We start from the raw sequence: 27631 nt of genomic DNA on the forward strand, positions 1-27631 counted from the left end.
CTCTAAGAGAAGCCTGCTTGCTCTGTCCCTAACACCTAGCACAGTACATTATATACCGACAACTCAAATGTTTAAAGAAACAGACTTGCCCAACTTTTCTAGGATACAAACGGTGAGGCACACGATGAATGTGCAAAAATCCATAGAAGGACATGACACTGAGTCTCCAATGCTCTGTGACAATCACATTCAGAACAATTCTTTTACCTTGCTTTCTTGATTGCCGTAAGCTAAAATCTGAAGGCAGTCTGTTGTAATAGCCAAGAATTTAACATTTGTTTTGTTGAGCAAGGCAACCATTTTCTGCAGCCCGCCAGCTAAACGCACTGCCATTTTAGCTCCTTCCTGATGCAGCAAAAGGTTGTGGAGAGTTGTAATGGCATAAAACAATACAGAATCCACTGGTGAACTGGGAAGAAGAAAAAAGTCTTATCAGAAATGCTGTGATTGCATTCTTCTCCTTCTGAGCTTTGAGTATTCTGACCATGTTTTCTTACCCAAGCATCTTCACCAGGGCAGGAATGCCCCCAGACTTAAAGATGGCCAGCAAGCCCTCACGGTGGTGGGAGAGATTGTGCAAGGTCCCAGCTGTACAGCGAGCCGTTTCCACATCATTTGTGTTTTGCATGGTGCGTACAATAGCAGACACCATCTGAGGAGAACGCATGATGGCATGTCTGGAAGCTTCCTTTTTAGAAAGCTGATGGACCATAACTGCAGCCTTATTCACCACCACCTATAATGCAGATGAATTAAGAGACATCATGAGTTTTCAGTTTTCAAATACTGACATTCTGTAGACATCCTGAGACTACTTGCTTGAGAATTTCCTTCAAAGCAGATTAAAAAGCTAGCCACGTCACTACTTACCTGGTCTTCATCATTTAGCAGTTTTGTCAATTCAGGGATTGCACGTGTGGCAAGTTCTGCATCATCTTGATAGTTAATCAGATTTACAACTGCATGCTTCAGCATCTGTGATGGCTCAGCCAGACGCTGGACGTTAGTGGGATGAGCGGCATCAAACTGCGTAGATGGGATCTGCATGCCCTCATCTAACGTCTCAGGGAACATAGCCGCCCGTACCCTCTGAGCTCGAGTCATTGCATACTGTCCGTCAATATCTGGAAAGGCAAATTCAACACTCACTGTCCACAGCTCAGCATTCACCCGAGTACTTGCTATCCTAAATGGTAGAGGTGACGTTGCAATCACTCCCTTTTCCTTACCCACCATTTTATTTAAGCCATTATCCACTAACTTTATAACAATAACTATTTAATTCTCAACACTGCATTCTGACTTTCAGTAAGGCAGTAATATTCTTACCAGCTACTTGTTCTTGAGTGAAGGACTGGGAAAATCCCTGCTCCCACTCATACAGGACTTGGGTGGTATCCACATCCTCTTCCTCAGGATTGCCTTTACCACTTAGAGAAGGAGCTGTGGTAGTGGCACCAGAATGGATTCCAGAGTCCAGGTAAGACTGCTGCTGCCAGTGACTAACAGCTGCTTTTCTGTCTGGCTCCATGGCCATGTCCAGCTCCATCAAATCAGCTATAAAAAGCAAACAGCATTAGTATTACTATGAGGGAAACGATATCTTAATCTGAAAATAAAAATGTTTGATATGACCCACTGAAATATTTTTAGAAATAAAGTCAATTTGAAAGACAGCCGAGAATAATAGAAATGATGGCCAGGTCAGCTCAGTGATGAAAACTCTACACTCTTAAGGGACCACCTAACAGTTACTCACTGAATCAGTGGAAGAATGGTACTGCATCCAGGCTTCAGAAGCAGTCATCCAGACTAGATTCCTGCTGGTGGCTTGTTTGCTATTTCACCAAGCCATTAGGAGAAGTGAGCAGAAAATGGAGCAAAGGGTAGCCTGACAAGTAAGCAGGGAGAGAGGAAAGCAGGGGAATCTGAGACAGACTGGGTTAATGGCAACGAAGCAGAGCCCCAATTCAGTAACAAAAGACTTATGATACAAACCTTGGGTAGCCATTGTCCACGCAGGATTTTCAAAACTGATGTATGGTATACTTCAGAGACCCTAAAAGAGTCAATCAGAAGTCATTAGGATTTTAAAATAGCTTGATTTTAATACTCATAAGTCACAAGGATACCTGTCAAATGTCCTGGACTACATCCACAAAAAGCCCCAAATCCTTTTACCATATGATATAGTGAAACACAGACCTCATGGTCTCCAGACACCTCAACCACAGCTCTATTGCTGCTGAACTTCTATGTGAAAACTTCTCTTTAACAAGCACCTCTTTTCAGTAGATATACAGGATGTCAAAAGGCGTAATTATTGAAGATGACAAAGAAAGCATAAACACTCAAGTAATGAAAGCCAGGAAGGAGAAACAACTATTCAAAATCAACTTCTTGAGTTCCAAAAGTCCTCTCCCTTTTTAAATTCTTTCATTGAAAAATTTATAGATCTTTGGACAACAGAGGTCCAATGGGATTTTAAAAACACCAAATTTTCATTAAAGGGGGGTCAACTGTTTTTGTTTTATTTTCTGATATAATGCAGTGCCATCTAAAATACCTTCATAAAGCAGACTGTGGTGACTGGATCAAAAGAGTAGGTTTCAGATTTTTTATTAGTAAGTAAAATTATTTTCAAATCAAAGTTTGTAATGGAAATTAAAAGCACCTTTTTTAGTTAAATTTTTTAAAGTTCAAATTTATAGCACTGATTTATTGCTATAATATAAATATTACTAACTGGAATGCTTTGATCCATATAAAAATCATTCACATATATATATAAATCTTAGCATCTAATTTATGTCTGCATTTTGGCTTTATTGTGTAATATTGAGGAAAACACTGAATCACGCAGGGAGCTATTTGCAAATGAGACCAACTTAAGGGCTTATGGTCTCTAGATATTACTAATAACAAAATTTCCTTTAACATACGGATCAATGGAACAGAATAGAGAGCCCAGAAATAAACCCAAACTTTTGGTCAATTAATCTTTGACAAAGGTGGCAAAAGCATAAAATGGAGAAAAGACAGTCTCTTCAGCAAATGGTGTTGGGAAAACTGGATAGCAGCATGTAAGTCAATGAAGTCAGAACACTCCCTCAACACCATACACAAAAATAAATTCAAAATGGGTTAAAGACTTAAACATAAGATAAGACGCTATAAATCTCTTAGAAGAAAACACAGGCAAAGCATTATGACATAAAACTCAGCAATGTTCTCCTAGGGCAATCTACCCAAGCAATATAAATAAACGCAAAAATAAACAAATGGGACCTAATTAAACGTATAAACTTTTGCACAGCAAAGGAAACCGTAGGCAAAACAAAAAGACAACCTATGGAATGGGAAAAAATTTTTGCATGAGACTGATGAGGGCTTAATTTCCGGAATATATAAACAGCTCATACAACTGATAACAAAAAACCAAACAACCCAATCCAAAAACGGGCACAAAACCTAACAAGCAATTCTCCAATGAAGACATACAAATGGCCAAAAGGCACATAAAAAAATGCTCAATATCACTAATTATCAGAGAACTGCAAATCAAAACTACAATGAGGTATCACCTCACACCAGTCAGAATGGCCATCATTCAAAAGTCTACAAACGATAAATGCTGGAGAGGCTGTGGAGAAAAGGGAACTCTCCTACACTGTTAGTGGGAATGTAGTTTGATATAGCCATTATGGAAAACAGTATGGACATCCCTCAAAAGACTAAAAATAAACCTACCATATGATCCAGCAATCCCACACCTGGGCATATATCCAGAGGGAAACATAATTCAAAATGATGCATGCACCCCAATGTTCACAGCAGCACTATTTACAATAGCCAAGACATGGAAACAACTGAAATGTCCATCTATAGATGACTGGATAAAGAAGCTGTGGTATATATACACAATGGAATACTACTCAGCCATAAAAAAGAATAAAATGCCATTTGCAGCAACATGGATGGACCAAGAGAATGTCATTCTAAGTGAAGTAGGCCAGAAAGAGAAAGAAAAACACCGTATGAGATCACTTACATGTGGAATCTAAAAAACAAACGAACTTATTTACAAAACAGACTCACAAACATAGAAAATAAACTTATAGTTGGGGGGGAGGGAGTGGGAAGGGATAAAGTGGGAGTTCGAGATTTGCAGATACTAACTAATATATATAAAATAGATAAACAACAAGTTTATACTGTATAGCACAGGTAACTGTATTAAATATCTTGTAGTAACTTATGGCGAAAAATATGAAAATGAATGTATGCCTATTTATATATGACTGAAGCATTGTGCTGTACAACAGAAACTGACACACTGTAAACTGACTATATACTTCAATAAAATGTATTTTTTTAAAATTTCCTTTATTACAAAGTCTGCCCCTGAACAAGTTCATCTTGCACTACAAATTAAATATTAGGAGTAAATTACCAATGTGTAAAAATATGGACTAAGATATTTAAGTATGAACTGTGTTTTCTGTCAATGTACAAAAAGTTTATGTTTAATGCAGTTGGAAACTGTCCTCTAACTCTCCAGTCCTATTTTCTCATATAAAGGAAGCATGTGTTGATTATTCCTGGAACTGCTCTTCCAAAACTAGATTTTTACAATCACAAAAATCACTTGACACCTAAAGCTGACAAGAGATGTGGATACAATTGTTTTAGTGTCCACAGAAGAAACAATTAACAATTTACTTATAAGGCAAAATGAAGGACAGAAAATAATAAAGGTGATTCCTGTCAACAAGAAACTTGTATTTTAAAATCAAGTACTAAACAGGATTATGTGTTTAACGCTTTGATTCAATAGGACAGGAGTGGCGCATAGAAACCTGCAATTTTAATGAACATTCTAGGATGCAGAAACTGATCCGCAGATCACACTGAGAAATACCATAATGGAAGGAACCCGGGTTCTCCGTCCAGTGATACTGTGTTTTAGTTTGTATCTTTTGCCTATCTTTGTCACTGGCTATTTAACTACTTCTCTACCCCTCTAAAAAGCGGGTTCTCCACTCCAGCTCCCAATGTATTTCTGGGAAAGGGGACCTAAAACATGTTCTACACTAAGCACCTCCTCTGGCTAATGCCACAGAGCTCAGAAACCAACTAGTCACATCTACAGGGCATGCAGCTATTTAAGAAGTGCTTTGATACATCTGGCATCAAGGAAAAAAGTATTTATTGTGTTGTTTCCTTACTGTTGATACAAAGGCAAAACATATTAGCTGTGTTATTAACTAAAATGTGTTCATGTACCCTGCTGACCTAGTAACCTGACCATGATTTATAATGATTTTATGGGGAAAAAAAGTAAGTTCATGTTCCAAACTAACAACATCCATTTGTATGTTGTGACTTCTTAATACTATTATCTTTTTATAACACTTCCAAACTTATGCAATATGCATAAAAATTATTCTTGCTCTTCACAGCAACCTTCTGAGGTAAGAGAGGGAAAGTGTCAATCAGCAGGTAGAGAAGTAAAAAGCAGGAATGAAAATGGGGATCTACATAAGCAGCAGTATATACCAACAGTCTGCAAAGAAATCCAAACTTACGTAAACTCTGAGAATTATTTACTAAAGAAATTGAATATACTGTCCAGAGAACAAGAGTAGAATCCTGCCCCAAAGTAAAGCCTTCCTCATTCTTCCTCTGGGCAGAATTTTCAGTCCAAGGACTGGGTCCCCTCCACTACACCCTGCCAATCATTAAGGGCCTAATCAACTAAGGCTTATTTAACATTTCAGGAAACCAAGACTCTAGAGAAACAGAACTTAAAAATCAGGGTAAGGTGAGGAGGGAAACAGAATGTTTCACTTTATTATGCTCACAGAGACAGGAAAGAATAAAAATAAAAAGTTCAATAGATAACTGAAGTTGACAAAAACTACAGCATAAAGGAGAAAGACACAAAGAAGTACAAAAGAGAAGAAGCAAGAGGATCAACCCAGGGGATCAAAGCTCCAACTCACAGGCACTTCAAAACGAATTCTGAGAAACAAAAATGGGGAAAAGCCCACTAAGTACTAATCAAGATAAGGGTGTATGGTGCTTAAAAATTAACTACTAAATATTCCCAGATTCAACTGATCACAAACTATAGACTACATTAGAATGCTTTGTGTCTTGCCAGCTTTATCACCACCAAGTGGTGTTCTGACAAAGAGGGTGCTTGGGGATCACCAACTTAGTCAGTCTAATAATTAGGTAGTGGACACGTGCATCCTTTTCGTTTTTCTTTTTTGCTTTTTAAACATTTACTCTTTTCCAATTATATACTGTGGAAAGAATACCTCAAAATTCATCTATTTCTGACTCAAACTCTACAAGGTTTAGAAAAATTTATATCTATTACATATAATGATTCCTACCTAAGAAGAAAGTTCATCCTGAACCATACCCTATTCAGAGTATTACTATGAGTAATTTTTTCTTCAGCTTTTTGAACAAGAATACTTTAGCATGCTCGGTTTTTTTTATTATGAAAATTTTGAAACATGCAGAGAAGCAGACACAACTTTATAATGAACACACACATCACTTACACGTAACAACTGTTAATATCGTGCCATATTGGTGCCTTCCTACCGAATGATTTTAAAGTAAATTACACACATTAGTACATTATGTGGCTACAGAAAGTAAGGATATTTTCCTACATACCACAACATTATTATAAAAGATTAGCCTTACCAGTTAATTTCAAAATGACTGTTGGAGGCTCTACTTAACCTTCTGTACTTTAAGTGGCCTTTGGTCAAAATCTATATGAGAAATCTTAATACAGATTTCACCCGTCAACACAAAATTATCTTTACCTTGGATTTCAAAAGCTTGAGTATTACTATCTAGAAGTAATTTTGCTATATAAAGATAAAACATATCTATTATAAAATCAGTTTTATACTGGCAGTTCATGCTAACAATTCACTTTTCCAACAATCTATACTGGAGGAACCAAAACCAATTATTTATTCTATTTTAAAGTAAAGTGCAACTCAATTTCAGGAGCATGATAAACTTTTGATATAGTCTCAGGGATTTAAAGGACTTCTTAGTAAAATCTGTTTTGTAAGTCTAAAAGCACATATATATGCATTTTTATTCATTGTCACTAATACTTTGCCATTTAAAAATTTATACAGTCTCCTCAAATCTTTGTTTTAGCAGTTTTCATCTAACACTAACACTTTAAAGTCACAACTTACTTTAGTTTCCTTTCTGCTTTTACTCCTCAGCGCTGTGTGTGTGTGTGTGTGTGTGTGTGTGTGTGTGTGTGTGTGTGTGTGTGCCTGTGCCCCCTCTAGGATGAGTCTTCTGGAACTGAGCAATAAAAAACAAACATCTAATGACTTCTGTTCTTTGAAACACCTCCATTAATGGCCTTGGTATTATCTTTAAATAAACAGGTACAAAAATGGCTATTAGAAACATGAACTGTCTGTGGCTAGGAAAAACTAGGATGTTCCTAATCATTTTCCTTCCTTCATTTACTGTCTGCTGTACCCAATCCATAAAATAATATATGCTTAGTTTAAAACAGTATTTTTTCTTTGGTGTTCCCACAAGTAATGACATTTTGGTATATCTGGTATTATATTATCCTCTGTGCTGTAGTCTATGTCTATATAATTTAATCATACGTCCCATTCTTGAAGTTTGTCCTTCCTAGTTTGCTACTCGAACAATACTGAAAGAACATCTTTGCATATAAATAATTCTCTTAATTTTTTCCACCTCCTTTCCACCTGAGGATTGCCTCAACTACTGGGTTATAGGGTAAGAACTTTTAAGTTTTAAAGCCTTTGATACATAACTCCAAAATACTGATGGAGCATAAACTGATACAATTTTTAAAGAAGGCATTGTTCTAGTGGCCAGTTTACCAACGGCCTACTAGCATCAACTGTTACCTCAGACAACCTTCAATAGCCATGCCCACCTATACGTATATACCACCACCCCACCCTATAAATTTTTCTAAATTCTGAGATTAAATGCTTGAACTTTTTCCCCTAAATGCAGTGATTTTCACATTTTTATGCAGTATATGTTATGCATAAGAAGTCCCTTGAATAATCATTGATAGAGTGCATTTAAACAACTATGTCTGAGAATATGATTTTACTACTTAAAATAATTCAATTATGGTAATTCTCCTTACATATAGGAGAATTTACTACTGTTAGTCTCACCAGTGAGTAAAGCTGGTACACAGAACCTTTGGTCAGTAACACAACCCTAAAATACTAGTCCTGATGACCCTTCTGGGAAAAAAAGAATGGAATATATTAAGACACATTTTCACTTTATCCACTCTAAGAACAAAGTAATACAAAAAATATAAACCTGTTTTTCTCCAGCCTATACTAATAAGCAACCAGAAAGACTGATTTTTTAATTTTTATTTCCTGGCTTTTAAAAAATTAAAACTATAGCTGATTTGTAAGATTGTTTTAATTTCAGGTATACAGCTTCAGATTCTTTTCCATTATAGGTTATTACAAGATAGTGAATATAGCTCCCTGTGCTATACAGTAAATCCTTGTTGTTTATCTGTTTTATATAAAGTGGTGTGTATCTGTTCAGCCCATACTTCTCATTTATCTCTCCCCCTCTGGTAACCATTAAGTTTGTTTTCCATGTCTGTGAGTCTGTTTCTGTTTTATAAATAAATGGATTTGTATTACTCTTTTGGACTCCACATATAAGTGGTAACATATATCTGTCTTCTTCTATCTTAGTGTGATAATCTCTAGGTCCAACCACATTGCTGCAAACGGCAATATTTCATTCTTTCTCATGGCTAAGTAATATTCCATTGAGCACACACACACATACAGACCCCCCACATCTTTATCCATTCATTCATTGATGGACAGTTAGCTTGCTTCCATGTCTTCACTGTTATGAATAGTGCTGTTATGAATACTAGTGTGCATGTAGAGTGGTATTTTAAAATACAGCTATTTCAAGATCTACAGTAATCAAAACAGCATGATATTGGCATAAAAACAGACATACGGATCAATGGAACACAATAGAAACCAGAAATAAATCCACAGACCTATGCCTATGGTCAATCCACCTTCAACAAAGCAGGTAAGAACATACAATGGAGAAAAGACAGTCTCTTCAGCAAGCGGTGTTGGGAGAACTGGATGGCACTATGTTAATCAATGAGGTTAGAATACTCTCTCACTCCATATATAAAATTAAACTCAAAATGACTTAAAGATTTAAATATAAGACAAGACACGATAAACCTCCTAGAAGGAAACATAGGCAAAACATTCTCTGACATAAATCTTGGCAATGTTCTAGGGCAGTCTACCCAGGCAATAGAAATAAAAGCAAAAATAAACAAGTGGGACCTTACTAAACTTACAAACTTTTGCACAGCAAAGGAAACCAAAAGCAAAACAAAACGACAACCTGTGGAACAGAAGAAAATATCTGCAAATGATGAGACTGACAAAGGCTTAATTTCCAGCATATATAAGCAGCTCATACAACTTAATAAGAAAAAAACAAACAACCCAATCCAAAAATGGGCAGAAAACCTAAAAAACAAGCAATTCTCCAGTGAAGACATACAAGTGGCCAATAAGCACATGAAAAAATGCTCAACATCACTAATTATTAGAGAAATGCAAATCAAAACTACAATGAGGTATCACCTCACACCAGTCAGAATGACCATCATTCAAAAGTCCATGAACAATAAATGCTGGAAAGGGTGTGGAGAAAAGGGAACCCTCCTACACTGCTGGTAGGAATGTAGTTTGGTGCAGCCACTATGGAGGACAGTATGACGATTCCTCAAAAAACTAAAAATAGACATACCATATGATCCAGCAATCCCACTCCTGGGCATATATCCAGAGGGAACTCTAATTCGAAAAGATACCTGCACCCCAAAGTTCACAGCAGCACTATGTACAATAGCCAAGACATGGAAGCAACCTAAATGTCCACTGACAGATGAATGGATAAAGAAGTTGTGCTATATTTATACAGTTGAATACTACATAGCCATAAAAAAGAATAAAATAATGCCATTTTGCAGAAACATGGATGGGCCTAGAAATTGTCATTCTAAGCGAAGCAAGCCAGAAAGAGAAAGAAAAATACCATATGATATCACTCATATGTGGAATCTAAAAAGAACAAACAAAAAAACAAATAAGGACACTATGAACTCATCTACAAAAGAAAAAGAGACTTGCAGACATAGTAAACAATCTTATGGTTACGGGGGAAAGGGGTGGGACTTTGAGATTTGCAAATGTTAGTCGCTATATATAAAAACAGATTTTTAAAAAAGCTTCTTCTGTATAGCACAGGGAACTATATTTAGTATCTTGTAATAATCTTTACTAAAAAGAAATATGAAAACAAATACGTGTATATGCATGACTGAGACACTGGGCTGTACACCAGAAGTTAACACGTTGTAATTGACTGCATTTCAATAAAATAAATAAATAAATAAAATACAGCTATTTCAAACTACATACAGAAAAGCCTTTATCTACATGGGCATATTTTTCCAAATATAATTTTACACAAGTTAAAAAAAAAACTCAACACTTCATATTGTTTATGTAGTAAAAGTACAAAGAATACACAACAGCTTCTTAATACTTAGAGGCAAAAGGAACAGGATAGCTTCAGTGCTTCAGCAGTTGTGTGTGTGTGTTTAATCAAACATAGCAAAATTACTTCACTCTATACACTTTGCATAACAAAAATAACTGAATAAAAATAAGAGAATAGCTATATATCAGCATTTCAGATCAAATAATTTAAACTCCAAATATGATTTTAAAATAAGCATACCTTTGTACTTTAATCTTTTAAAGTTCATTAAAGTGGAGTTACCCCAAAAAGATACGAGTATTTTATGGACGCTTTTGTTAGATCAGCTAAACATTACAAACTTAAGTCTCAAATATGAGAATAAAATAAGTATTTCCATTTCTTAAAGATGTAGCAGTCATAAAAGCTGAACAGGTTACAAGTCTATTTTAAAAGGCTAGAGACTCTACCTACATTGGAAGATCTGTTTGAAACTGAAAATTCTGTTTTTCAAAGTTCACAAAATGATTATTAGCTAAATACATTTAAACTGAGGACACTCTTTGTTAACACTCTAGACACTTTTACACTCATTTTAGGTGGATTTTACAGTCTGATAAATCCACGCAGAAAATAGTTCAACTGAATTTTTAATAACTAAATTATATACAAACTACTTTCCTATATACAAATAGGATAGTCAGAAAAACATAATCACAAAAAGAGTTCATTTATAACTGCAACAGTAAAAACAAGGTACATACAAAATTAAATGGAGATGTGTCTTGTTCTTGACTAGAATTTTTTTGTATTGTATAAAGATGCCAGTTTTCTCTAACTTAGTTTAAAAATTCAATGTATTCGCAACAAAATGCTCAGATTTCTTTTGAAGTGAAAATGATTCTTAAATTCATTTCGAAGTGTGAGGATAAAAAAAAAAAGATTAAAATAATGAGAAGGGACCAATTCCATCAGATACTAAAATGCAGAATAAACAGCCACAAAAATTAAACAGCTGTATTATTGGGGGTAGGAATGGTTAAGAGACTACAGTAATCAGAAAATATCCAGACATAATGTGGCAATTTAGTAAATGTAAAAGGTGACATTTTCAACTGGTGGGAGAAAGATGGATTATTTGATTAATAATATTTGGAGATAGGGGCTTGTCCTTGTTAAAAATACCTTTTTTTCATCCTTATCTTACTATATTAAAAGTAAACCTACATCTGCCAAATATTTACAGGCTGAAAAAACCAATGAGACAAAATATGGTATATAAAAGCAAGGGTGGTATATATGGAAATAAAAATCATGGTAAGAAGCCCAACATAGCATGACTTGAAACTCTGAAAACAAAAAGGAAAGACAGGATAATTTATGTGTGTGTCAAATTTAAAATTCCAAGCAAAAAAACATTACACAATAAAGTTATTTTTTAAATGACATACTGGACACCAGACATGTGAAATATGACTAAAGGCTAATATCCATAGTACACAAAGAACTGAGGAGAAATCAGCAGAAACAGCAAGAGAAAGGGCAGGAACCATCACTTAAAGGAAAATATAAAGTAAGCAATAAAGGAGTTCAAACTCATTTGTATCTGCTTATCAGACTGGTAAAATTGGAAAGATTAATAATAGCCACTGCTGATACGGACATAGTTAAACTTGGTAGAAAGTTTTTGGATGGTAAGTTGGCACTATCCATTAATTATAAGTGTAAATTCCCTTTCACATAAAAATTCCACTTTTATAACAGAAATGTATTCTGCAGGAATATTCACAGAAGCATGCCAAGAGACTGCACAAGTGAAGCATTCATAGAGAAAAAAGCTGGAAATTACCCAAATGCTCGTCAACAAAGGAGTGAATAAAACATAATGTAGCCATTGAATGAAATGTATACTCATCTACTGAACAAATATTTAAGCACCTTTTATGTTGCTGGCAATGCAATACAGAATCAAGGTCATATATCCAGCAAAGCTGCCTTCTACTTTTAGAGAGTTAAGCAATAAAAACCAGACAATTTAGAGAGACCTGCTATGAAGAAAATAAACACTCAAGAGTGACTAGCGAAGGAGGAAGGCTACACTAGGTAAGAGTGAGTGATGAGAGAGGAAGTGACAGGAGCATAGGAGAAGGAGCTAGCCAGATAAAGGTGGGACAGAACACTCCAAGTGGAGAATGGAGAACAAGTGCAAAGGAAGAAAGAGCTGTAGGGAAACAGTACTGAAAGGTCACCAGCGTAACTAAAAAGCAGGCAACCATGAAGAGAGGTAGGGACCAGCTCGATAAGGTGTAGAATAAAATCCAAAGTGCACTGGAAAGACACTAGAGTAACTAATATCTGTGTCAGAATTTTTAAAGTTCACTCTAGTGTCTATATGGGGAAAAAAAGACCATGAAGGGCAAAAGCAAAGCAAGGAGAAGACTTAGGAGACTACTGTAAATCCTCGAGGTGAGGGGGATAGAGGATTACTATGTAGCTATTAAAAATGAAAAATACATTAAAAAATTCAACATTTATCTAAATATGTAAGGTATCTGTATACCTTTAATAGACATTTTTTGCATACATCTGCAGAATAAAATGTATAGAAATAATACTTGACCAAGAAAATATCTATCATATGGCAAATATATGTTAGCCAAACACTGATATGTAACAGTAAATAAATGTTTACATACATACATATTCTTTGGAAAAATAACCAATGTCTCCTAAAAGCAAGGAAATCAAACTTACTCCAATTTTTAAAAATATTTAGGCAAATTCACTTAACTGTATCAATACACTTCTATTTTTAGTAGTTTAATTTAATGGAGATTTTCGTTCAGTTCTTATTCTACTGAAGTGGCAATATTTTAAAAATCAACCACAACACAAAGTAATGGCAGATTTCTGATTAAATCATTTAAATTACTTTAAATAATATGTTTTACACTATAATTTTAGGATGTTGCCTTGTAATATCAGGTAAATGTCTAACTTTGCCCTTGAAATACTTAACAAGGTAGTGTAATTAAATGCCTAGCAACTTCAGTTCTGAGCCTAATTTCACCTCGTGGAATCTTCCCAGCAATCTCATAAAGCAGACAACACTCTCCAAATCATCAGATGAAAAAAATGACTAGCAGCAGTTAATGTGAGTATAGCTAGTAAACTGCTCTGTTAAAATTCAAATCTAGGTCTGTTTATCTCAGAGTCATGTGCTCTTTGAATCAAATCATATATCCCATCCCCAACTCCAAAGTTTTAGACAATTAGTATTTAACAATTACTGCTGTAGATAAGTGCAAGAGAAGAGTTAGCAATTTTTAGGTTAAGTGTTGTAAGTAATACTAAAGAACTACATTCTCTGAACAATAACCACTGCAAAAGAATTAAAAAATAATTTTAAAATATTTCTAAGATTTAAATCACTGCATACCCCGTACTTTGAATCTGTGCCTACCTAAGTAACACAACTGCTGGCAAGAAAGTGCAGGATTTTCAAACATGATTGTATTATGCCAAGGAAATGGAAGATTTTACTTCAAGAAAGTTTCTAGATGTTAATCTCTCTCTAGGTTCAGGCTACAGGCAGAATTAAACGACAGGAACTCAATGACTTCCAGAAGTAATTTAATGCATGCTTTATATCCCGTAACAATAACCTTCTTCTCCACTTGTTACAAGAGTCTCCCTTCACCACCATACCAGCACACTGACGGGGGGGGGGGGGGGGGGGGGGGGAGATACTCAATAAATTAACTCTGTGAGGGCTTGGGACTGTATCTTTGGTTCCTGTTTCCAAAATGCTTAGCACAGGTTAAGCTCTTTAATACTTGATGGACTGAATAAGCTAAAAATAAGAAAAATGTTCTAAAAGTAGGCAGAACAAATCATAATATAGAGGCTTAGGTAGCCAACAATTATATATAATCTAAAAGACTCCTTAAATGACTTTAGGAACATTAAGGATTCGTCTGTGAACCATGTATCTCATCTAGAACAGACGTTGGCAAACTTTTCCTGTGAAAGTCCAGATAGTAACTATTTTAGGCTCTTGTAGGCCTTAAGCTCCGTTGCCAACTATTCAACTCCGCTATTGTAGTGAGAGCAACCAGACAACAGGCACAATAATGAGTGAGGCTAGGTTCCAAAGGTTTGCACTTTATTCATGGGAAGTGCAAATCTGAATTTTGTAAATTTCATGTGTCGTGAGATATTATCCTTCTTTTGATGTTTATCAGCCATTAAAAAATGTAAAAATCATTCTTGATTCTCAGGCCATGAAAAAACAGATGGTAGGCAGTAGTTGGCCAGCCCCTCATCTATTTCTTATTTTCACTGAGAACAAACCAAAGGCAAGTGAGTTTACGGTTTAATTAAGTACATTAAACCTAAATGTGAAGAACAACAGAAAGGGTTTTTAAGTAAGCTACTAGGTTACTAAGAGAATCATACTTTTTTTCTGTAATTATCTTCAAAAACGGGTTGTATAAAGAAATGAAACAGGACCAAATGACATACAAAAGACATCTGTTTGGGAAAAATATTTCAGGCCATTAAGACCAGGTACATGCTAAGTCAGAATATGGCTTCAGTATATGCATGCCCTTTTTATCCGCATAAAAAACTGTTAGCCACTGTTGTTGCTATTAATTAATGATCATCATTATTATTATCACTTAGACTTGTATGTCTGGCCAATGAAGACAGTGTTTGCAGAGGATATGATGATGACAGAAATTACGTCTTGAGTTACCTAGAATTATTTTTTAACCCTCTAGAAACAACTTCTAGTGTTATTAGCACAGAAGAATGATTTTTCATTTACTTTCCTCCCCAGTATTAATATATACGTATTTCTTCTGATTATAAGTTCGTAAGTACTCAAATAATGTGAGGAATACTACTGTCTTAACTCCAAATTTCTCTATGCACTTTGGTCTAATTTTTCAAAAAGTTATGCACCTTGTACTTTTAGGAAGTGCTCAACAAACACTTTTGAAGATATATATATGGCTGACCCTTTAACAACATGGCAGTGGGAGGGAGTAGTTAGGGGCGCCAACCTCCATGCAGTAGAAAATCTGAATTCTGCTATCTCTGCCTCAAAAACAAAGGAACTGATAAATGAGTCACCCAAGGATGGGAAGCTGGAACAGTTTAGGATAGAATCAGGACTCAAACCCTAGTTTTTTGATTCCACATATTATGATCTCTAATCAAACACAAACTTTCCCTCACACTTAAAGATCTGTAAAAATCAAAAAACAGGCACTATATTTATTGAGAAAGAAGTGAAAAAATGCAGTCAGTTCAAAATGGTGTTCTTCATGGGTCAACTGTACTATGTATCTTCATAACAAATGTGTTTTCTAAAGCTTTTTTTTCCCAACTAAACAATGTATCAAAGAGCTATCAATGGATGTGGATATAATACCAAATTCTGTAAAAGTGTACAGATTAAATCCTTTGTTAAATTCCTTACAGCAAATTGACTTTAATACAAATACTCTTAACTTCTGCTTTTTATATATTGTTTGGCATATTTTTGCTAATTCTCTTACTTTTACTCTGACTCTTTTTAACTGTTTTAAATGTGCCTCATATACTGAATATGAAGTTGGATGTTATTGTTTTTTTAACCCAGTTTGAGTCTTTTTATTTTTGAAAGTTTTATTTCATTTATAGCTGTTACAAATTATATGTTGGTCTTATTCCTTTTGTCTTATTTTTGTCTGCAAATCCTTATATCTGGGTTATTTAAGTATGTTTTTTTCTCTTGACCTTGGGTGACTTTTTTTCTTACTTTTTCACATGTCTAGTAATTGTTGATTGTATATATTATACATTGTGTATTGGATATATTGTGGAAACTCTGGTTCCAGAGTTGTCTTCTAAAGAGTGTTGAGTTTTCTTCTTTAAGGCAGCTAAACATCTTGATTTTATGGAGCCTGGTTTTACACTTTGTTAGGAGGGAGCTACTTCATATTTTATTAGGGTAAATACCTTTATTCATAAGGTGTGACCCTTCTCTGGTTTCAAATGAAAAGCATGAGGCTCCCTAACTTGGCAGGACTCAAACTCTAAACTCTTCTTCACTATGAGGGCAAAGGTGAAATCTATGATCTTATTTCTCAATGTTCCATGTATTGCTTTAAAACTGAGTTCTTTAAAATCTCCCACACACACAATTCTGGGGTCAGCCAAGGATATGAAGGGAGTTTATAGGTAGATTTTTACACTCCCCTTGGGACTATCTCCATTTTGGGTTCACCTACCCACCACCTGAATTTCCTGCCATCCTGGCAACCCTGAGCTCCACTGTCTGATACTTCACGAGTTCTAGTCAACCAGCACCAGAGACTGATGACTGTTCTCACCGAAGAAACCGTAGAAAAAAGGATGTCACCCAGTGACTCTATTTCTCTTCTTTAAAAGTTCACATCTCCTCAAACTTGTCTTCTTTTGACTGCTCTCTGACACCTTCAAACAGTTATTTTTTTGTATTTCTTCCAGAGTTTATAATTTTTTTCTTATGGTTTTACTGAGATATAACTGACATACAGCACTGTATAAGCTTAAGATATGCAGCATCATTATTTGACTTACATATATCATGACAGGATTATCACAGTACATTAAGCAAACCTCCATCATCTCATATAGATATAGATACAAAATTAAAGAATTAAAATTTTTTTTCTGGTGATGAGAACTTTCAGGATTTACTCTCTTAATGGCTTTCATATATAACACACAGCAGCATTAATTACATTTACCGTGCTGTACATGACATCCCTAGCACTTATTTATCCTATAACTGAAGTCTGTACCTCTTGACTGCCTTCAACCAATTTCTCCTTTTAAAATCATTTTTTTACTATGTAAGACCTCCAAGTCTGCTTGTAGAACCCTTTAAACTGGCAACCAGATCCTCCCAAAGGTTCTAACCTGGAACCTTAAAACCAGACAATCTGGCTCCAGCCCCATGGTTTTCTATCAGTAGGACTGGGATAGGACCTTGGCACTGTATTTTTTTAAGTGCCATACATATTGCTGATGCTACTTCTCCCAGAGTCAAGGGCTACAGCTATAGACAAACTGTATGATTCAACTCTATGTATAACATTAGTCAGTAACCAAGCTAAAAACCAAACAAAACAAAAAAAATCCCCACAAAACATAAACCTGACACCACAGAGTAACCTTAGAATCACCTCCTTGAGAAGCATCTATCCATTAAGACAGCACTTATTCTAACAATCTTTAGCAACCTTCTGTCCCCTGCCATGCATATCAAGTTTATGGTAGTCTCCCAAGGAGAAGGACATCTTGCGGCCTTTGACAGACTTAAGATAGTAGCAGGTCTTAATTATGAGGCTCTCTTATATTTATGAAGAAGAGAATATTACAGAAAGCAAAGCAAGCTATGAAGCTTTTATTTTCAAGATGTTACTACTTGCATTACCCCAATACAAAGAACTTTAAGAAACTCCAAATCTCTACTCTATTGTGAGTCCAATAATACAGCAATAAATAAATCAGAGCTTGGACCTATATACAAATGCTCCATTGGTGTATTATGTTGTCTTCTCAATTTACCAAACTGTGATGTTATTCTGAGATTTTTTATTCCACAAGAAATCTTTCCCACAATTCCTTCATGTACTGAATAGTTCCAGGATATATAGCAATACCAATAGCATAAGTGCAATATATGTACAGATTTCATTTATTCAACAATTTCTTTATGCAACTCCTACATACTAAGAGTAGTAATAGATTCTGGGTATACAGTGGTAATTAAAATAAACATAGCCCTTAAATTCTTGGTAGAGAAGACAGACAACAATTCAATAGTTGCAACGAGTGGTAAGTGTATAACTAACAAGTAAGAAAAGGGAGTGGAATGACACATGGACAAGTGGAAGGCCCTACTTAGATTGGCCACAGACTTCTGCAGTAACCTTCAAGGGTACCTTTAAGCTGTGAGGGTAACCTTCAAGCTGAGACCTGAAGATGCAAAGGAGTCAGCATGTAAGGAGCAGAGCAGGAACAGTCCAGAAACAAGAAATAACATGTGGAAAAGCCCAAAATCATTAGGACCCCATCATCTTATAAGAACTAAACCTTAAGACCATAGTGGCTCAATTATAGTGGGAAAGAGTGACTGAAATACGAGCTGAGGCTGAAAATAGCCAGATCATGTAGGGCTCTCCATACTGTTAAAAAATGCTTTTTTTTTTTTTTAAATCTAAATGCCACTGGAAGTCCATGAAAGGTTATAAGCAGGTGATCCCATTTGAGTTTTTAAAAACTGGTTTCAGCTATCATGAAAAAAAAACTGAAGGTAAACAAAAAGAAAGGAAACTAGTAAAGAAACTACAGCAATAATCCAGGTGACAGATGGTGGTGGCTTAGGCTAGGATAACAGCACTAGGCACAAAGAATAGCTAGATAAGAGACTTTGGAGATAGAAAAAAGGGGCTCTACTAATGGGCTGGTTGCAGTAGACGAGAGAAATTAAAACAGATGACAGGAATTAAAAGATAACTCTTAGGTGTTTGGCTTGAGCGATTAGGTTGTGATACTTACTGAGTTAGGTGCAATGTAAGAAAAAAGAGTGTTTCTAGAACTGCACTGTCTAATACAGTAGCCCTAGTCACACAAGGCTATTTACATTTAAATTTTATTAAAATTTAGCTCATAAGTCACATTACCACATTCCAAGTGCTCAACAGCCACATGTAGCTGGTGGCTATCATATCAGAGTACACAGATGTAGAACAGTTCCATCATCACAAAAAGTTCTACCGAACAGTGCTGTTTCAGAAGGAAGAAAGTTTTTAAAAAATGCAAATGCTGAGTGGTCCAGCAAGACTAAAGGTCAACATGAAGGCCCAACAGTGAGCTCAGCAAGAGCACGTTCACTTTAGTAATGAAACCAGAACATAAACTGGAATAGGAGATGAAAGGTGGAGACCATATCCATACTGTATCTCTTTCTGGCTGTGAAAGGGAGCAACCAAAGGGGCACGAGCTGGAGAAACAGGTTGTCCAATTCCAGAATATTCACCCATTCAACAGATGTTTATTGAGCACCTACAACTTCCAGAAACTGTTCTGGATACCAGGCATACATACCAAATCAGGACAGGACCCTGACCGGGGGAAATAACAAGTAAGAAAACACATTACTTTGAGAGATTATGGTTAAACATCACAAACCAAATAAAAGAGAATATGATAAAGTGAAAATAAATGAGTGAACACAGAAGAACTCAATCTGACATGAGCTATAAATGACAGGAAGGAAACACCTCTGCCAAGGTCTAAAATGTATTTGTATGCTATTGGGAATGATCCACAATGAGGTGGTAAAATGTGAAAGTCATTCACTCAACACATATTTACTGATCCACTAGTATGTACAATTCCAGGCACTGGGAAGAAAGCAGTAAGGACAGACAATAATCCTTATCTTCCAAGAGCTTATGCTGTATAGGAGGCTAAGAAAAAGGGGGGAGGGAGAGGTAATATATCCACTATGTTAGACAGTGATGAAGGCTAAGGAAAAACATAAAGAAAAGAGATAGGAATTTGGGGAGAACTTCTACTGAGTTTGCAGTGCCTACAGTTTCTACCTCCAGTGTTCCTCCAATCTAGCTACTCTGGGCCTACTGCTACTACCCTAACCTAAGCCACCACCATCTGTCACCTGGACGATGACTGTAGTTGTTTTACTGGTGTCCCCCCTTTTTTTCTTGTCCCCTTTCACTTTTACTTCCAGAGGGAGTGAGAGAAGGAAAATGGCAGTCATAAAGTGAGTAGTTCTAACACGTAGGATTTCATGCTTTTACAGAATGAGATGGTAAAGCCCTGGAGGTTTCTAAACAGAAAAGTTACATCATCTATTGCTTTAAAAGGATTATTCTGGCTACTGTGTTGTGAATACAGTTAAGGGAAACAAAAGTATATAAAGCAGCAAAGACCAGTTGGAAGGCCTCTGCAGTAATCCAGGCAAAAGATTAAGATGGCATGGCTATGATAAGAAATGGCTAGATTTTGGATATATTTTAGGAGAGCAGACACAACTTTCAGACAAGGTTTGGATATAGGGTGAGAGAAAAACAGTCAATAACAGCAAGGTTTTAAGTTTGAGTAACTGGAGAGATAAGAGTTGCATTTAGGAAAGACTAAACAGAACAGCTTTAGAAGAAATTGGGAGCTCAGTTTCAGATATATTACGTTTGAGATGCTTCTTAGACATCCAAAATGTTGGCAAAAGTTGGATATCAGGATCTACAGTTCAAGGGAAAAACTTAGGCTAGGGATATAAATATGGAAGCCATCAGCAAATAAATTAAATATCATATGTTTAAAGCTATGAGACTGGCAACGAAAAAAGAGAGGTCCAAGGACTAAATTTTCAGCCACTCCAACACAGAGGTCAAAGAGATGACAGAAAAAGCAAAGGAGACTAAGGAGGAATCACCAGTGAGGTAGGAAGAAAACTTGCTATTAGATGTGGTGGCCTAGAAGCCAAGTGAAACCTGGGTCTCAAGCAACTGTGCCATATGCTATTAAGAGATTATGTGAAATGAGGACTGGAGATTTATAACATGGTGCTCACTGGTAGAGATTCAAAAGAAAAGGGAAGCGAGTATATCCAAACAATTATTTCAAGGTGTTTTGTTTGAAAGATAAGCAGATTGAGTGGATGAAAAAAGGAAGCAGGAATGAAAGTTTTTTTTAATGGAACAAATAATATCACGTTTGTATGCTCACGGGACAAGCCAGTAGAGAAGTGATGCAAGAGAAGGGACAATGACAGAATAATATTCTTGAGAGCAAGAGGGAATGGGATCTAGTGTAGAAATGAGCTGGTTGTCCTCATCCGTGAACACTACAATTTATCCGTAATGACAGAGAAGGTAAAGGGCCCAGTCACAGATGTGGGAGCATGTAGGAATTCTTCCAATTATTCAACATGCTTTGTGAAATAGAGAGCAAGGGCAGTAGATGAGAGCAAGGATGAGGGAAGAGGTTTGAGAAGAGAGGAAAACGATACATTCATAAAGAGGGATGAATTAACAGACCAAGGACCACTAGGCATGAAGCCAGGGAGGGACAATGTTGTTGAGAGTGTATATAAGAAAGTGATTATGATTTAACATGAAATTTCAGTTGGGTAAAAGTGAGGTTGAGGGATACTGAAAAGCATAGATGGACAGACAAAGTATAAGTTCCAGTGGAGCCAAAGAGTGTTGGAATTGAAGAACTAGGGTCGTTGAATCAGACTGAAAAATAAGATCACTGGAAGAGAAGAAATCAAGGAACTAAGAGGTTAGAATATTGGAAGCATCCTCTAAATCAATGTTACTCCAAGTACCATACCACAACACCCTAAGGAGCTTGTGCCAGATTATATAAATCAAAATACTGCCTCCTTCATCAAAAAAAAAAAAAAATCAGCTGAACTAAACACTGAGCTTAGTGATACAGGTGATTTACATTCTGGCACAAATGCCTTACTCCAATTCATACTAGTAACAAACAGTTCACAGACCAGATAGCATTCTGAATAGCACTGCTCTAAATGTACATTGATATCACCAAGAACCAAGAAGTATGACAGAAATAAAGAAGACAGTGATCCAGAAGCTTACAATGTTCAAGGAAGGAAGGGAATGACCCAGGAAAGTTGGTAGATGACTGAAATAGAGGGGTGGTGGGTGGTACAATTGATGGCATGAAAGTCAAAGCTTAAAGTTCTGGGAAAGAATGGTCAAAAAGTGACAATGAGGAATAAAGAAGACATTAATTCAGCAATAAAAGATATGCAAGAAGAAGAAACATTTACCACCTGAGAGCGCTGCTAGGTCAGGAGCATTATAGGGGAGAGGTTAGGTTACAGCTGGAACAAGAAAGAAAAGGAAACATTCCCAGAAACGATTGACAATAAAAAGGATTTGCTAAAGACTATGAGTTCCAGGAGGCATAATGAATGGACTTCAGGAGATGATAAAATGTGGAAGATGGAGACCAGAAAAAGCAATGGGATTAGAATCTGGAGGGATAAGGATAACACATACAGAAGAGTGAGGCATAACGAAAGGAACAATGTCCTTGAACAGGCATGTGTCAGGACTGGCCTCTGACCAGAATATAATGCTTTCTCCATCTTAAAGATGGACGGACCCTCCATGCAGATTGGCAATAAGAAGGTGAAGGAGTTCCTGCTTAGTTTCTGATGGGGGAAAGGGGATTAGTTTGAGGAGCAAAGACATGTTAAAGTCTTCCTGTCTTAGTACTTTCTAAAGAAATGTAATATGACCTGGGATATAATGGCAGTAAGGCGAAACCTGAGGCCCTTTAGCATATAGTCAGGCCATTCTTCAAGCATGATTCAAGAATCTAAGTATTCTCACAAAACATATCCAGTTTTAGTATTTTAACTATCATTATTACTCTGCCATATGAGTGACTCCAGACTTCTAATCTCTTAAAACTGTCTAGCCTCTTACTTTCCATTCTAAGGAGAATAGACTGGCTGGCACTCTGACTCAAGACCTAGGTAAAATGACTGCAGAATTAAGGCAGGAAACAGTAACCTACAGAGGACAACTACAAAGTTAAGTTTTACTACCCAAATGTATCACAGAGAACATTTGTATCTAACAGAACAATATAAACCTCGTTTCATATCCTCATGTGGCTTTTCCAACAGAAGAAAACAAACTTTAAAATTAATAAAATAAACTTTAAAACAACTTTAAAAATAAACAAAATGCCAGAAAGACTAAATTAATGAATCTATCTAAAGAGTACTATGTCAGCATACTATGCTTCCCATATAACACTTATTCAGTGTCTACTTTTGCATCTAAATGAACTGTTAGGTATAAAGCAATGTCTGACATTGCTACATTCTTTGACCAGCTCAGGAAAGATTTTAAGAGTCTACCTCAGCACTTTCTACACAGAAGAATAGAACTCCACTGGGAAACCTCCACAGTTAGCTGGATTGAAAAATATTTCCAAGAAACCCTTGTTACTCCTTTATACATGTGTCATTCATCTGGTACATGGAAAACTTCAAAAAAAAAAAAAAAAAGACTCTTTACACCCCCACCTCCAAACCACTTAATTATATTTAAAAAAGGGGAGGGGGGGCAGCTTTACAACCACCACCCTTCAGTGAAGCAAATTATAATCATTAAGATCATTTCCAAACTGCATTGCCAAGAAATTTTTCAGTAAATCTAACTTCTCACATTTTTATATGGGTAATATACAATAGTGTGTATGTGTGTATATGTATATATATACATCACAATTATTTCAGCTACCATAAAACCCTATTAATAAAAGAAACTTATTAATTAACCCCTTAGCATTTGCACATCTTTTACTTCCAAGTCAGATCAGCTATCAGCATTTAAAGATTTATCACAGGTATCATCTGTATACCACGAGGACTGATGAGCTTGAAAGAACTTGTTAAAAGTACCTCCCCCACCTCCAATTTTCTAATTGTTTAACACACCTGTTACATCAGTTAAAAGGAAATATCAGTCCAGCAACATGTGTTGTGAAATCATTAGTAAAATTATGGGAATATTAGCGAAGAAATTAATAGATGGAAATAAACAGGGGAGCAAATAAGCACTGATATGAAGCAGTTTCACCTCAGCATCATCCAGCTGTTCACATTCTTCAAACTGTTCTAGGATGGGGGAGGCCTTTTCAAAAAAAAAATGTTCAAAAGAAATCAGAGGCAGAAAACTTCTGGATTATTACAAGAGAAACTTTACAGTGGCTCTGCAAAGTTATACGGGGATTGTGGAACAGGCCAAAGGGTGAGCATACCTGCAATGAATGTTTTGTGAAAAGACCACCAATGAGTTTCACTTGCATTATATACCATACCCTATATAAACAACTGCAGTCTGTTTTCAAATGATGCTTTTTAAAACCGATGTTTGCATTTCCAGTCCAGACTTAGTTTGCCATTTAAACATGTAGTCTGAGGACTAAATACCCCACTTTTCAAAGTGGAAATGAAAAACCTTGCACTAGCAGCAAAAGATTGAACCAGTATCTATTAAACTGCCTGCAAAAACTTATCCTGACCAAATAGCAGTAAGCCATTAATTTAAATAAAACTGATATTCAATTAATTCTTCAATCTAAGCTATGCTTTTCAGTTTTAGATCTAGTGTGATAATAGTTTATCAGAGAAATGCAGATTTTGGCTGAAAACCAAAACATGATTTAAAGTCATCAATAAAATTTCAGGCTAATATGATTGTGTACCACAGTCAGAATTTGTCCAGCATTTTAAGTGCCTTCAGAGATTAAGTTTTGAGATCTCTTTTAAGAATACACTTTTTAAAACTATACCTAAGATGATCAAGTAGTGAACAAGTTGTTGTTTCTTCTCCTTTTCCTTGACCCTACCCATCTTGATTCCTAAACTGTGTGAATTTCCCAGATTTCACAAAGTTAATATACATTTAAGTTCCTAACCTATAATAAACTGATACAAGGCATTTTCAAGTGCCAAATATAAACTAATCTTAAGTTATATATACACATACACACACAATCAATCGTACTACCTTCAGTCATTTAGTATAATCATCATTCTAAAAAAACTGTACTCCAAATGGACTAATGCAGATGTTACAAACTGGCAGTAACCTGGTAATACGTGTACTTAATATGTGCTAAACAGTGTCTTGAAATATGAATTTCATTCACTGATGTGTGTGTCATGGGATGCACATCAATCTGGATTTCCCACTTCTCTTAAGGGGAAAAGAAATCAGATGATATGGAAACCTGAACTATTTTCCCACACAATGGACAGAGCTGAAGATTGGCTGCTTAGATGGGACATGTGTTCTCCAATTTGCTGTGGTCCACAGGGTCCCAGTTAGCCCGTATCTGCCTGGCCCTGAAGACACTGAGTAGCCATTCCCACTGCAAAGAAAGATCAATTCCATATAGTTTTGAAAGCAATCATACTTTAGTCTCTTAATCTTGGAAGTGAAATTGTTGTACGCTATATTAACGAAGTAGCCAATTTTAAAAGATAAATTAGGTCCCTAACAGGAAGAATTTTTTTCCAAGTTAAGATGTACATAGTTTTCAAGAGAACTTTCAAATCTGCTCTCATATCTCATAAAAATCTTGGAAAATTGGAACAGAAACTATCTTGACCTAAAGACAGTTAATGCTGCAAATACTTGTTATGGACTTGGACGTTACTTATTCCATATATGATCCTTTATGAAGGATCACAGCCCATTCTGAAATAATCATTTACATGGAACAACTGAGGCATTCTTGCCTTACTTTCTTTGAAAAAAAAGACACAACAAATACATTTCTTATATCATCAAAAATCAAATACATTTCTTAGTCAAAAATGTCTCCACAAAATTATACTGAATTCCAAGAGCAAAACGGAGCAGTAAGTGAAACCGTCATCTTCCCTCCTTACTCAAGCAAATTTTAAATTTCATTTCAACCACCTATTATTGAAAACATGCAAAGTTAATATTTTCCCCTAAAGTCTGAGAATTTTCCAAAAAATGACTATTTGATTTCTAAAGCTACTTTAAAACAAGCTTTATTCCTGTTACTAATCAGAATCTGATCCGAAATAAATATTTTCATAAAATAATGCTACTAATAGAAGCAGCAAAGAACTTTTAACACAGCAATGTGGAGAAAGGTTTTTACTGAAAAATTTAAAGGGCAAAATCTGGTATAGCGCATCACAACACTATACAAATATATACTCTATACAAATGAGACCCTTCAGTCACTAGGCACTATCTCCAGAATTCATAAGTTGACCCAACTAGCTCTGTAGATACCCAGTTTTTAAACACAGACAAAATATTCCTTGAAAATATAACCAAGTTGAGGACTTACTCATGTTTTACTGTGTAATAGATTTTAGACAAATTGACAATCACTTGTTAACTTCTTCTGAGAATTTTAGTGTCCCTAATTTATTAATACAGCTAAACATTAGGATCATTTACCCCAAAATTATTATACTGAGGTTTTGGTTTATAAGTATGATATATTTAAGCAGAAGCAAAACTTTCTATTTAAAGTGACAAAATTTAATCCTTGGTTTAACTTTGACCTTTCTCCTGCAAATAATGGTTGAGATGACATAGTCTCAAACCAACCTTTTTTTGGGGGGGGGGGGGTTAAGGTTCATCTATTTACTTTTGGTGGAGGTACCAGGGATTGACCCTGGGACCTTGTGCAGGCTAGGCATACACTCTACCACTGAGCTATATCCTCCTCTCAAACCAATCTTTTAATTAACAGTATTAACAGGAATAAATTATTCTAGGATTCTAAAGGTTTCTTGATTGATGCTTTCTCATCAAAACTATTCCACACAAACCTGCTAGGGGAAAAAAATCACGACGAGCATTACATTATATCCATCCACTGGAGGGCACTCAACACGACCAAAGCTTGCAATGAAAACAGGCCCTAACTCTATTCTCACTCAGCTGCATCAGGTTTGAGGGAGACTCTGGGGGTGGGGAATATCTCTTAAAAGAGTTGCTCACAATTAACAAATTTTAAAAGATAGTTAAACTCTAAAAAGGGTTCCTAATGTGACTGACTTTCTCTTTTAAGAGCTTCTTTCCTTAGGGAGGAAGTAGATTAAATACATACTTCAAGGATAGCAGGGTTTAGGCCTCAACAGATGAATCTAGATTTCAAACCTAGTCAAGCTCAGACTTGCATAAAACACAAAAGCAGCATTCTTAAGTAAACAGAGGAAATAAAGAACTCTCTCCAAAGCTTAAGTAATGAAAAACTACACAAGTAAACTTCTACTCATTTTCAAGCAACACAAATCACATTATTTTCCCTTCCTGGAACTTAAGGATATATTTTAGCCTATTAGCCTAGTTATTTATTGCACCACAATTAGAACAGATTACATAAACAATAGTTCGTTTAAAAA

The 27631-nt window shown here is 35.8% G+C and overlaps 1 protein-coding gene across 3 annotated transcripts in view; it reads right to left on the bottom strand.

Annotated features, from left to right (window-relative positions):
• Positions 1-27631, bottom strand: part of CTNNB1 (catenin beta 1) — a 41399-nt gene that overhangs the window by 10559 nt on the left and 3209 nt on the right. For all 3 annotated transcript variants that reach the window (XM_031470036.2, XM_031470035.2, XM_031470034.2), the window contains exons 2-6: positions 1999-2059; positions 1330-1557; positions 871-1124; positions 498-736; positions 208-409 (exon numbers count right to left, since the gene is read on the bottom strand). In XM_031470036.2, coding sequence (XP_031325896.1) covers positions 208-409; positions 498-736; positions 871-1124; positions 1330-1557; positions 1999-2011 — 936 coding nt within the window. In that variant the 5' untranslated portion in view covers positions 2012-2059. The remainder of the gene's footprint in view (positions 1-207; positions 410-497; positions 737-870; positions 1125-1329; positions 1558-1998; positions 2060-27631) is intronic.

Source organism: Camelus dromedarius, chromosome 17 (genome assembly GCF_036321535.1).
Source record: "Camelus dromedarius isolate mCamDro1 chromosome 17, mCamDro1.pat, whole genome shotgun sequence".
Taxonomy (NCBI): Eukaryota; Metazoa; Chordata; class Mammalia; order Artiodactyla; family Camelidae; genus Camelus; species Camelus dromedarius.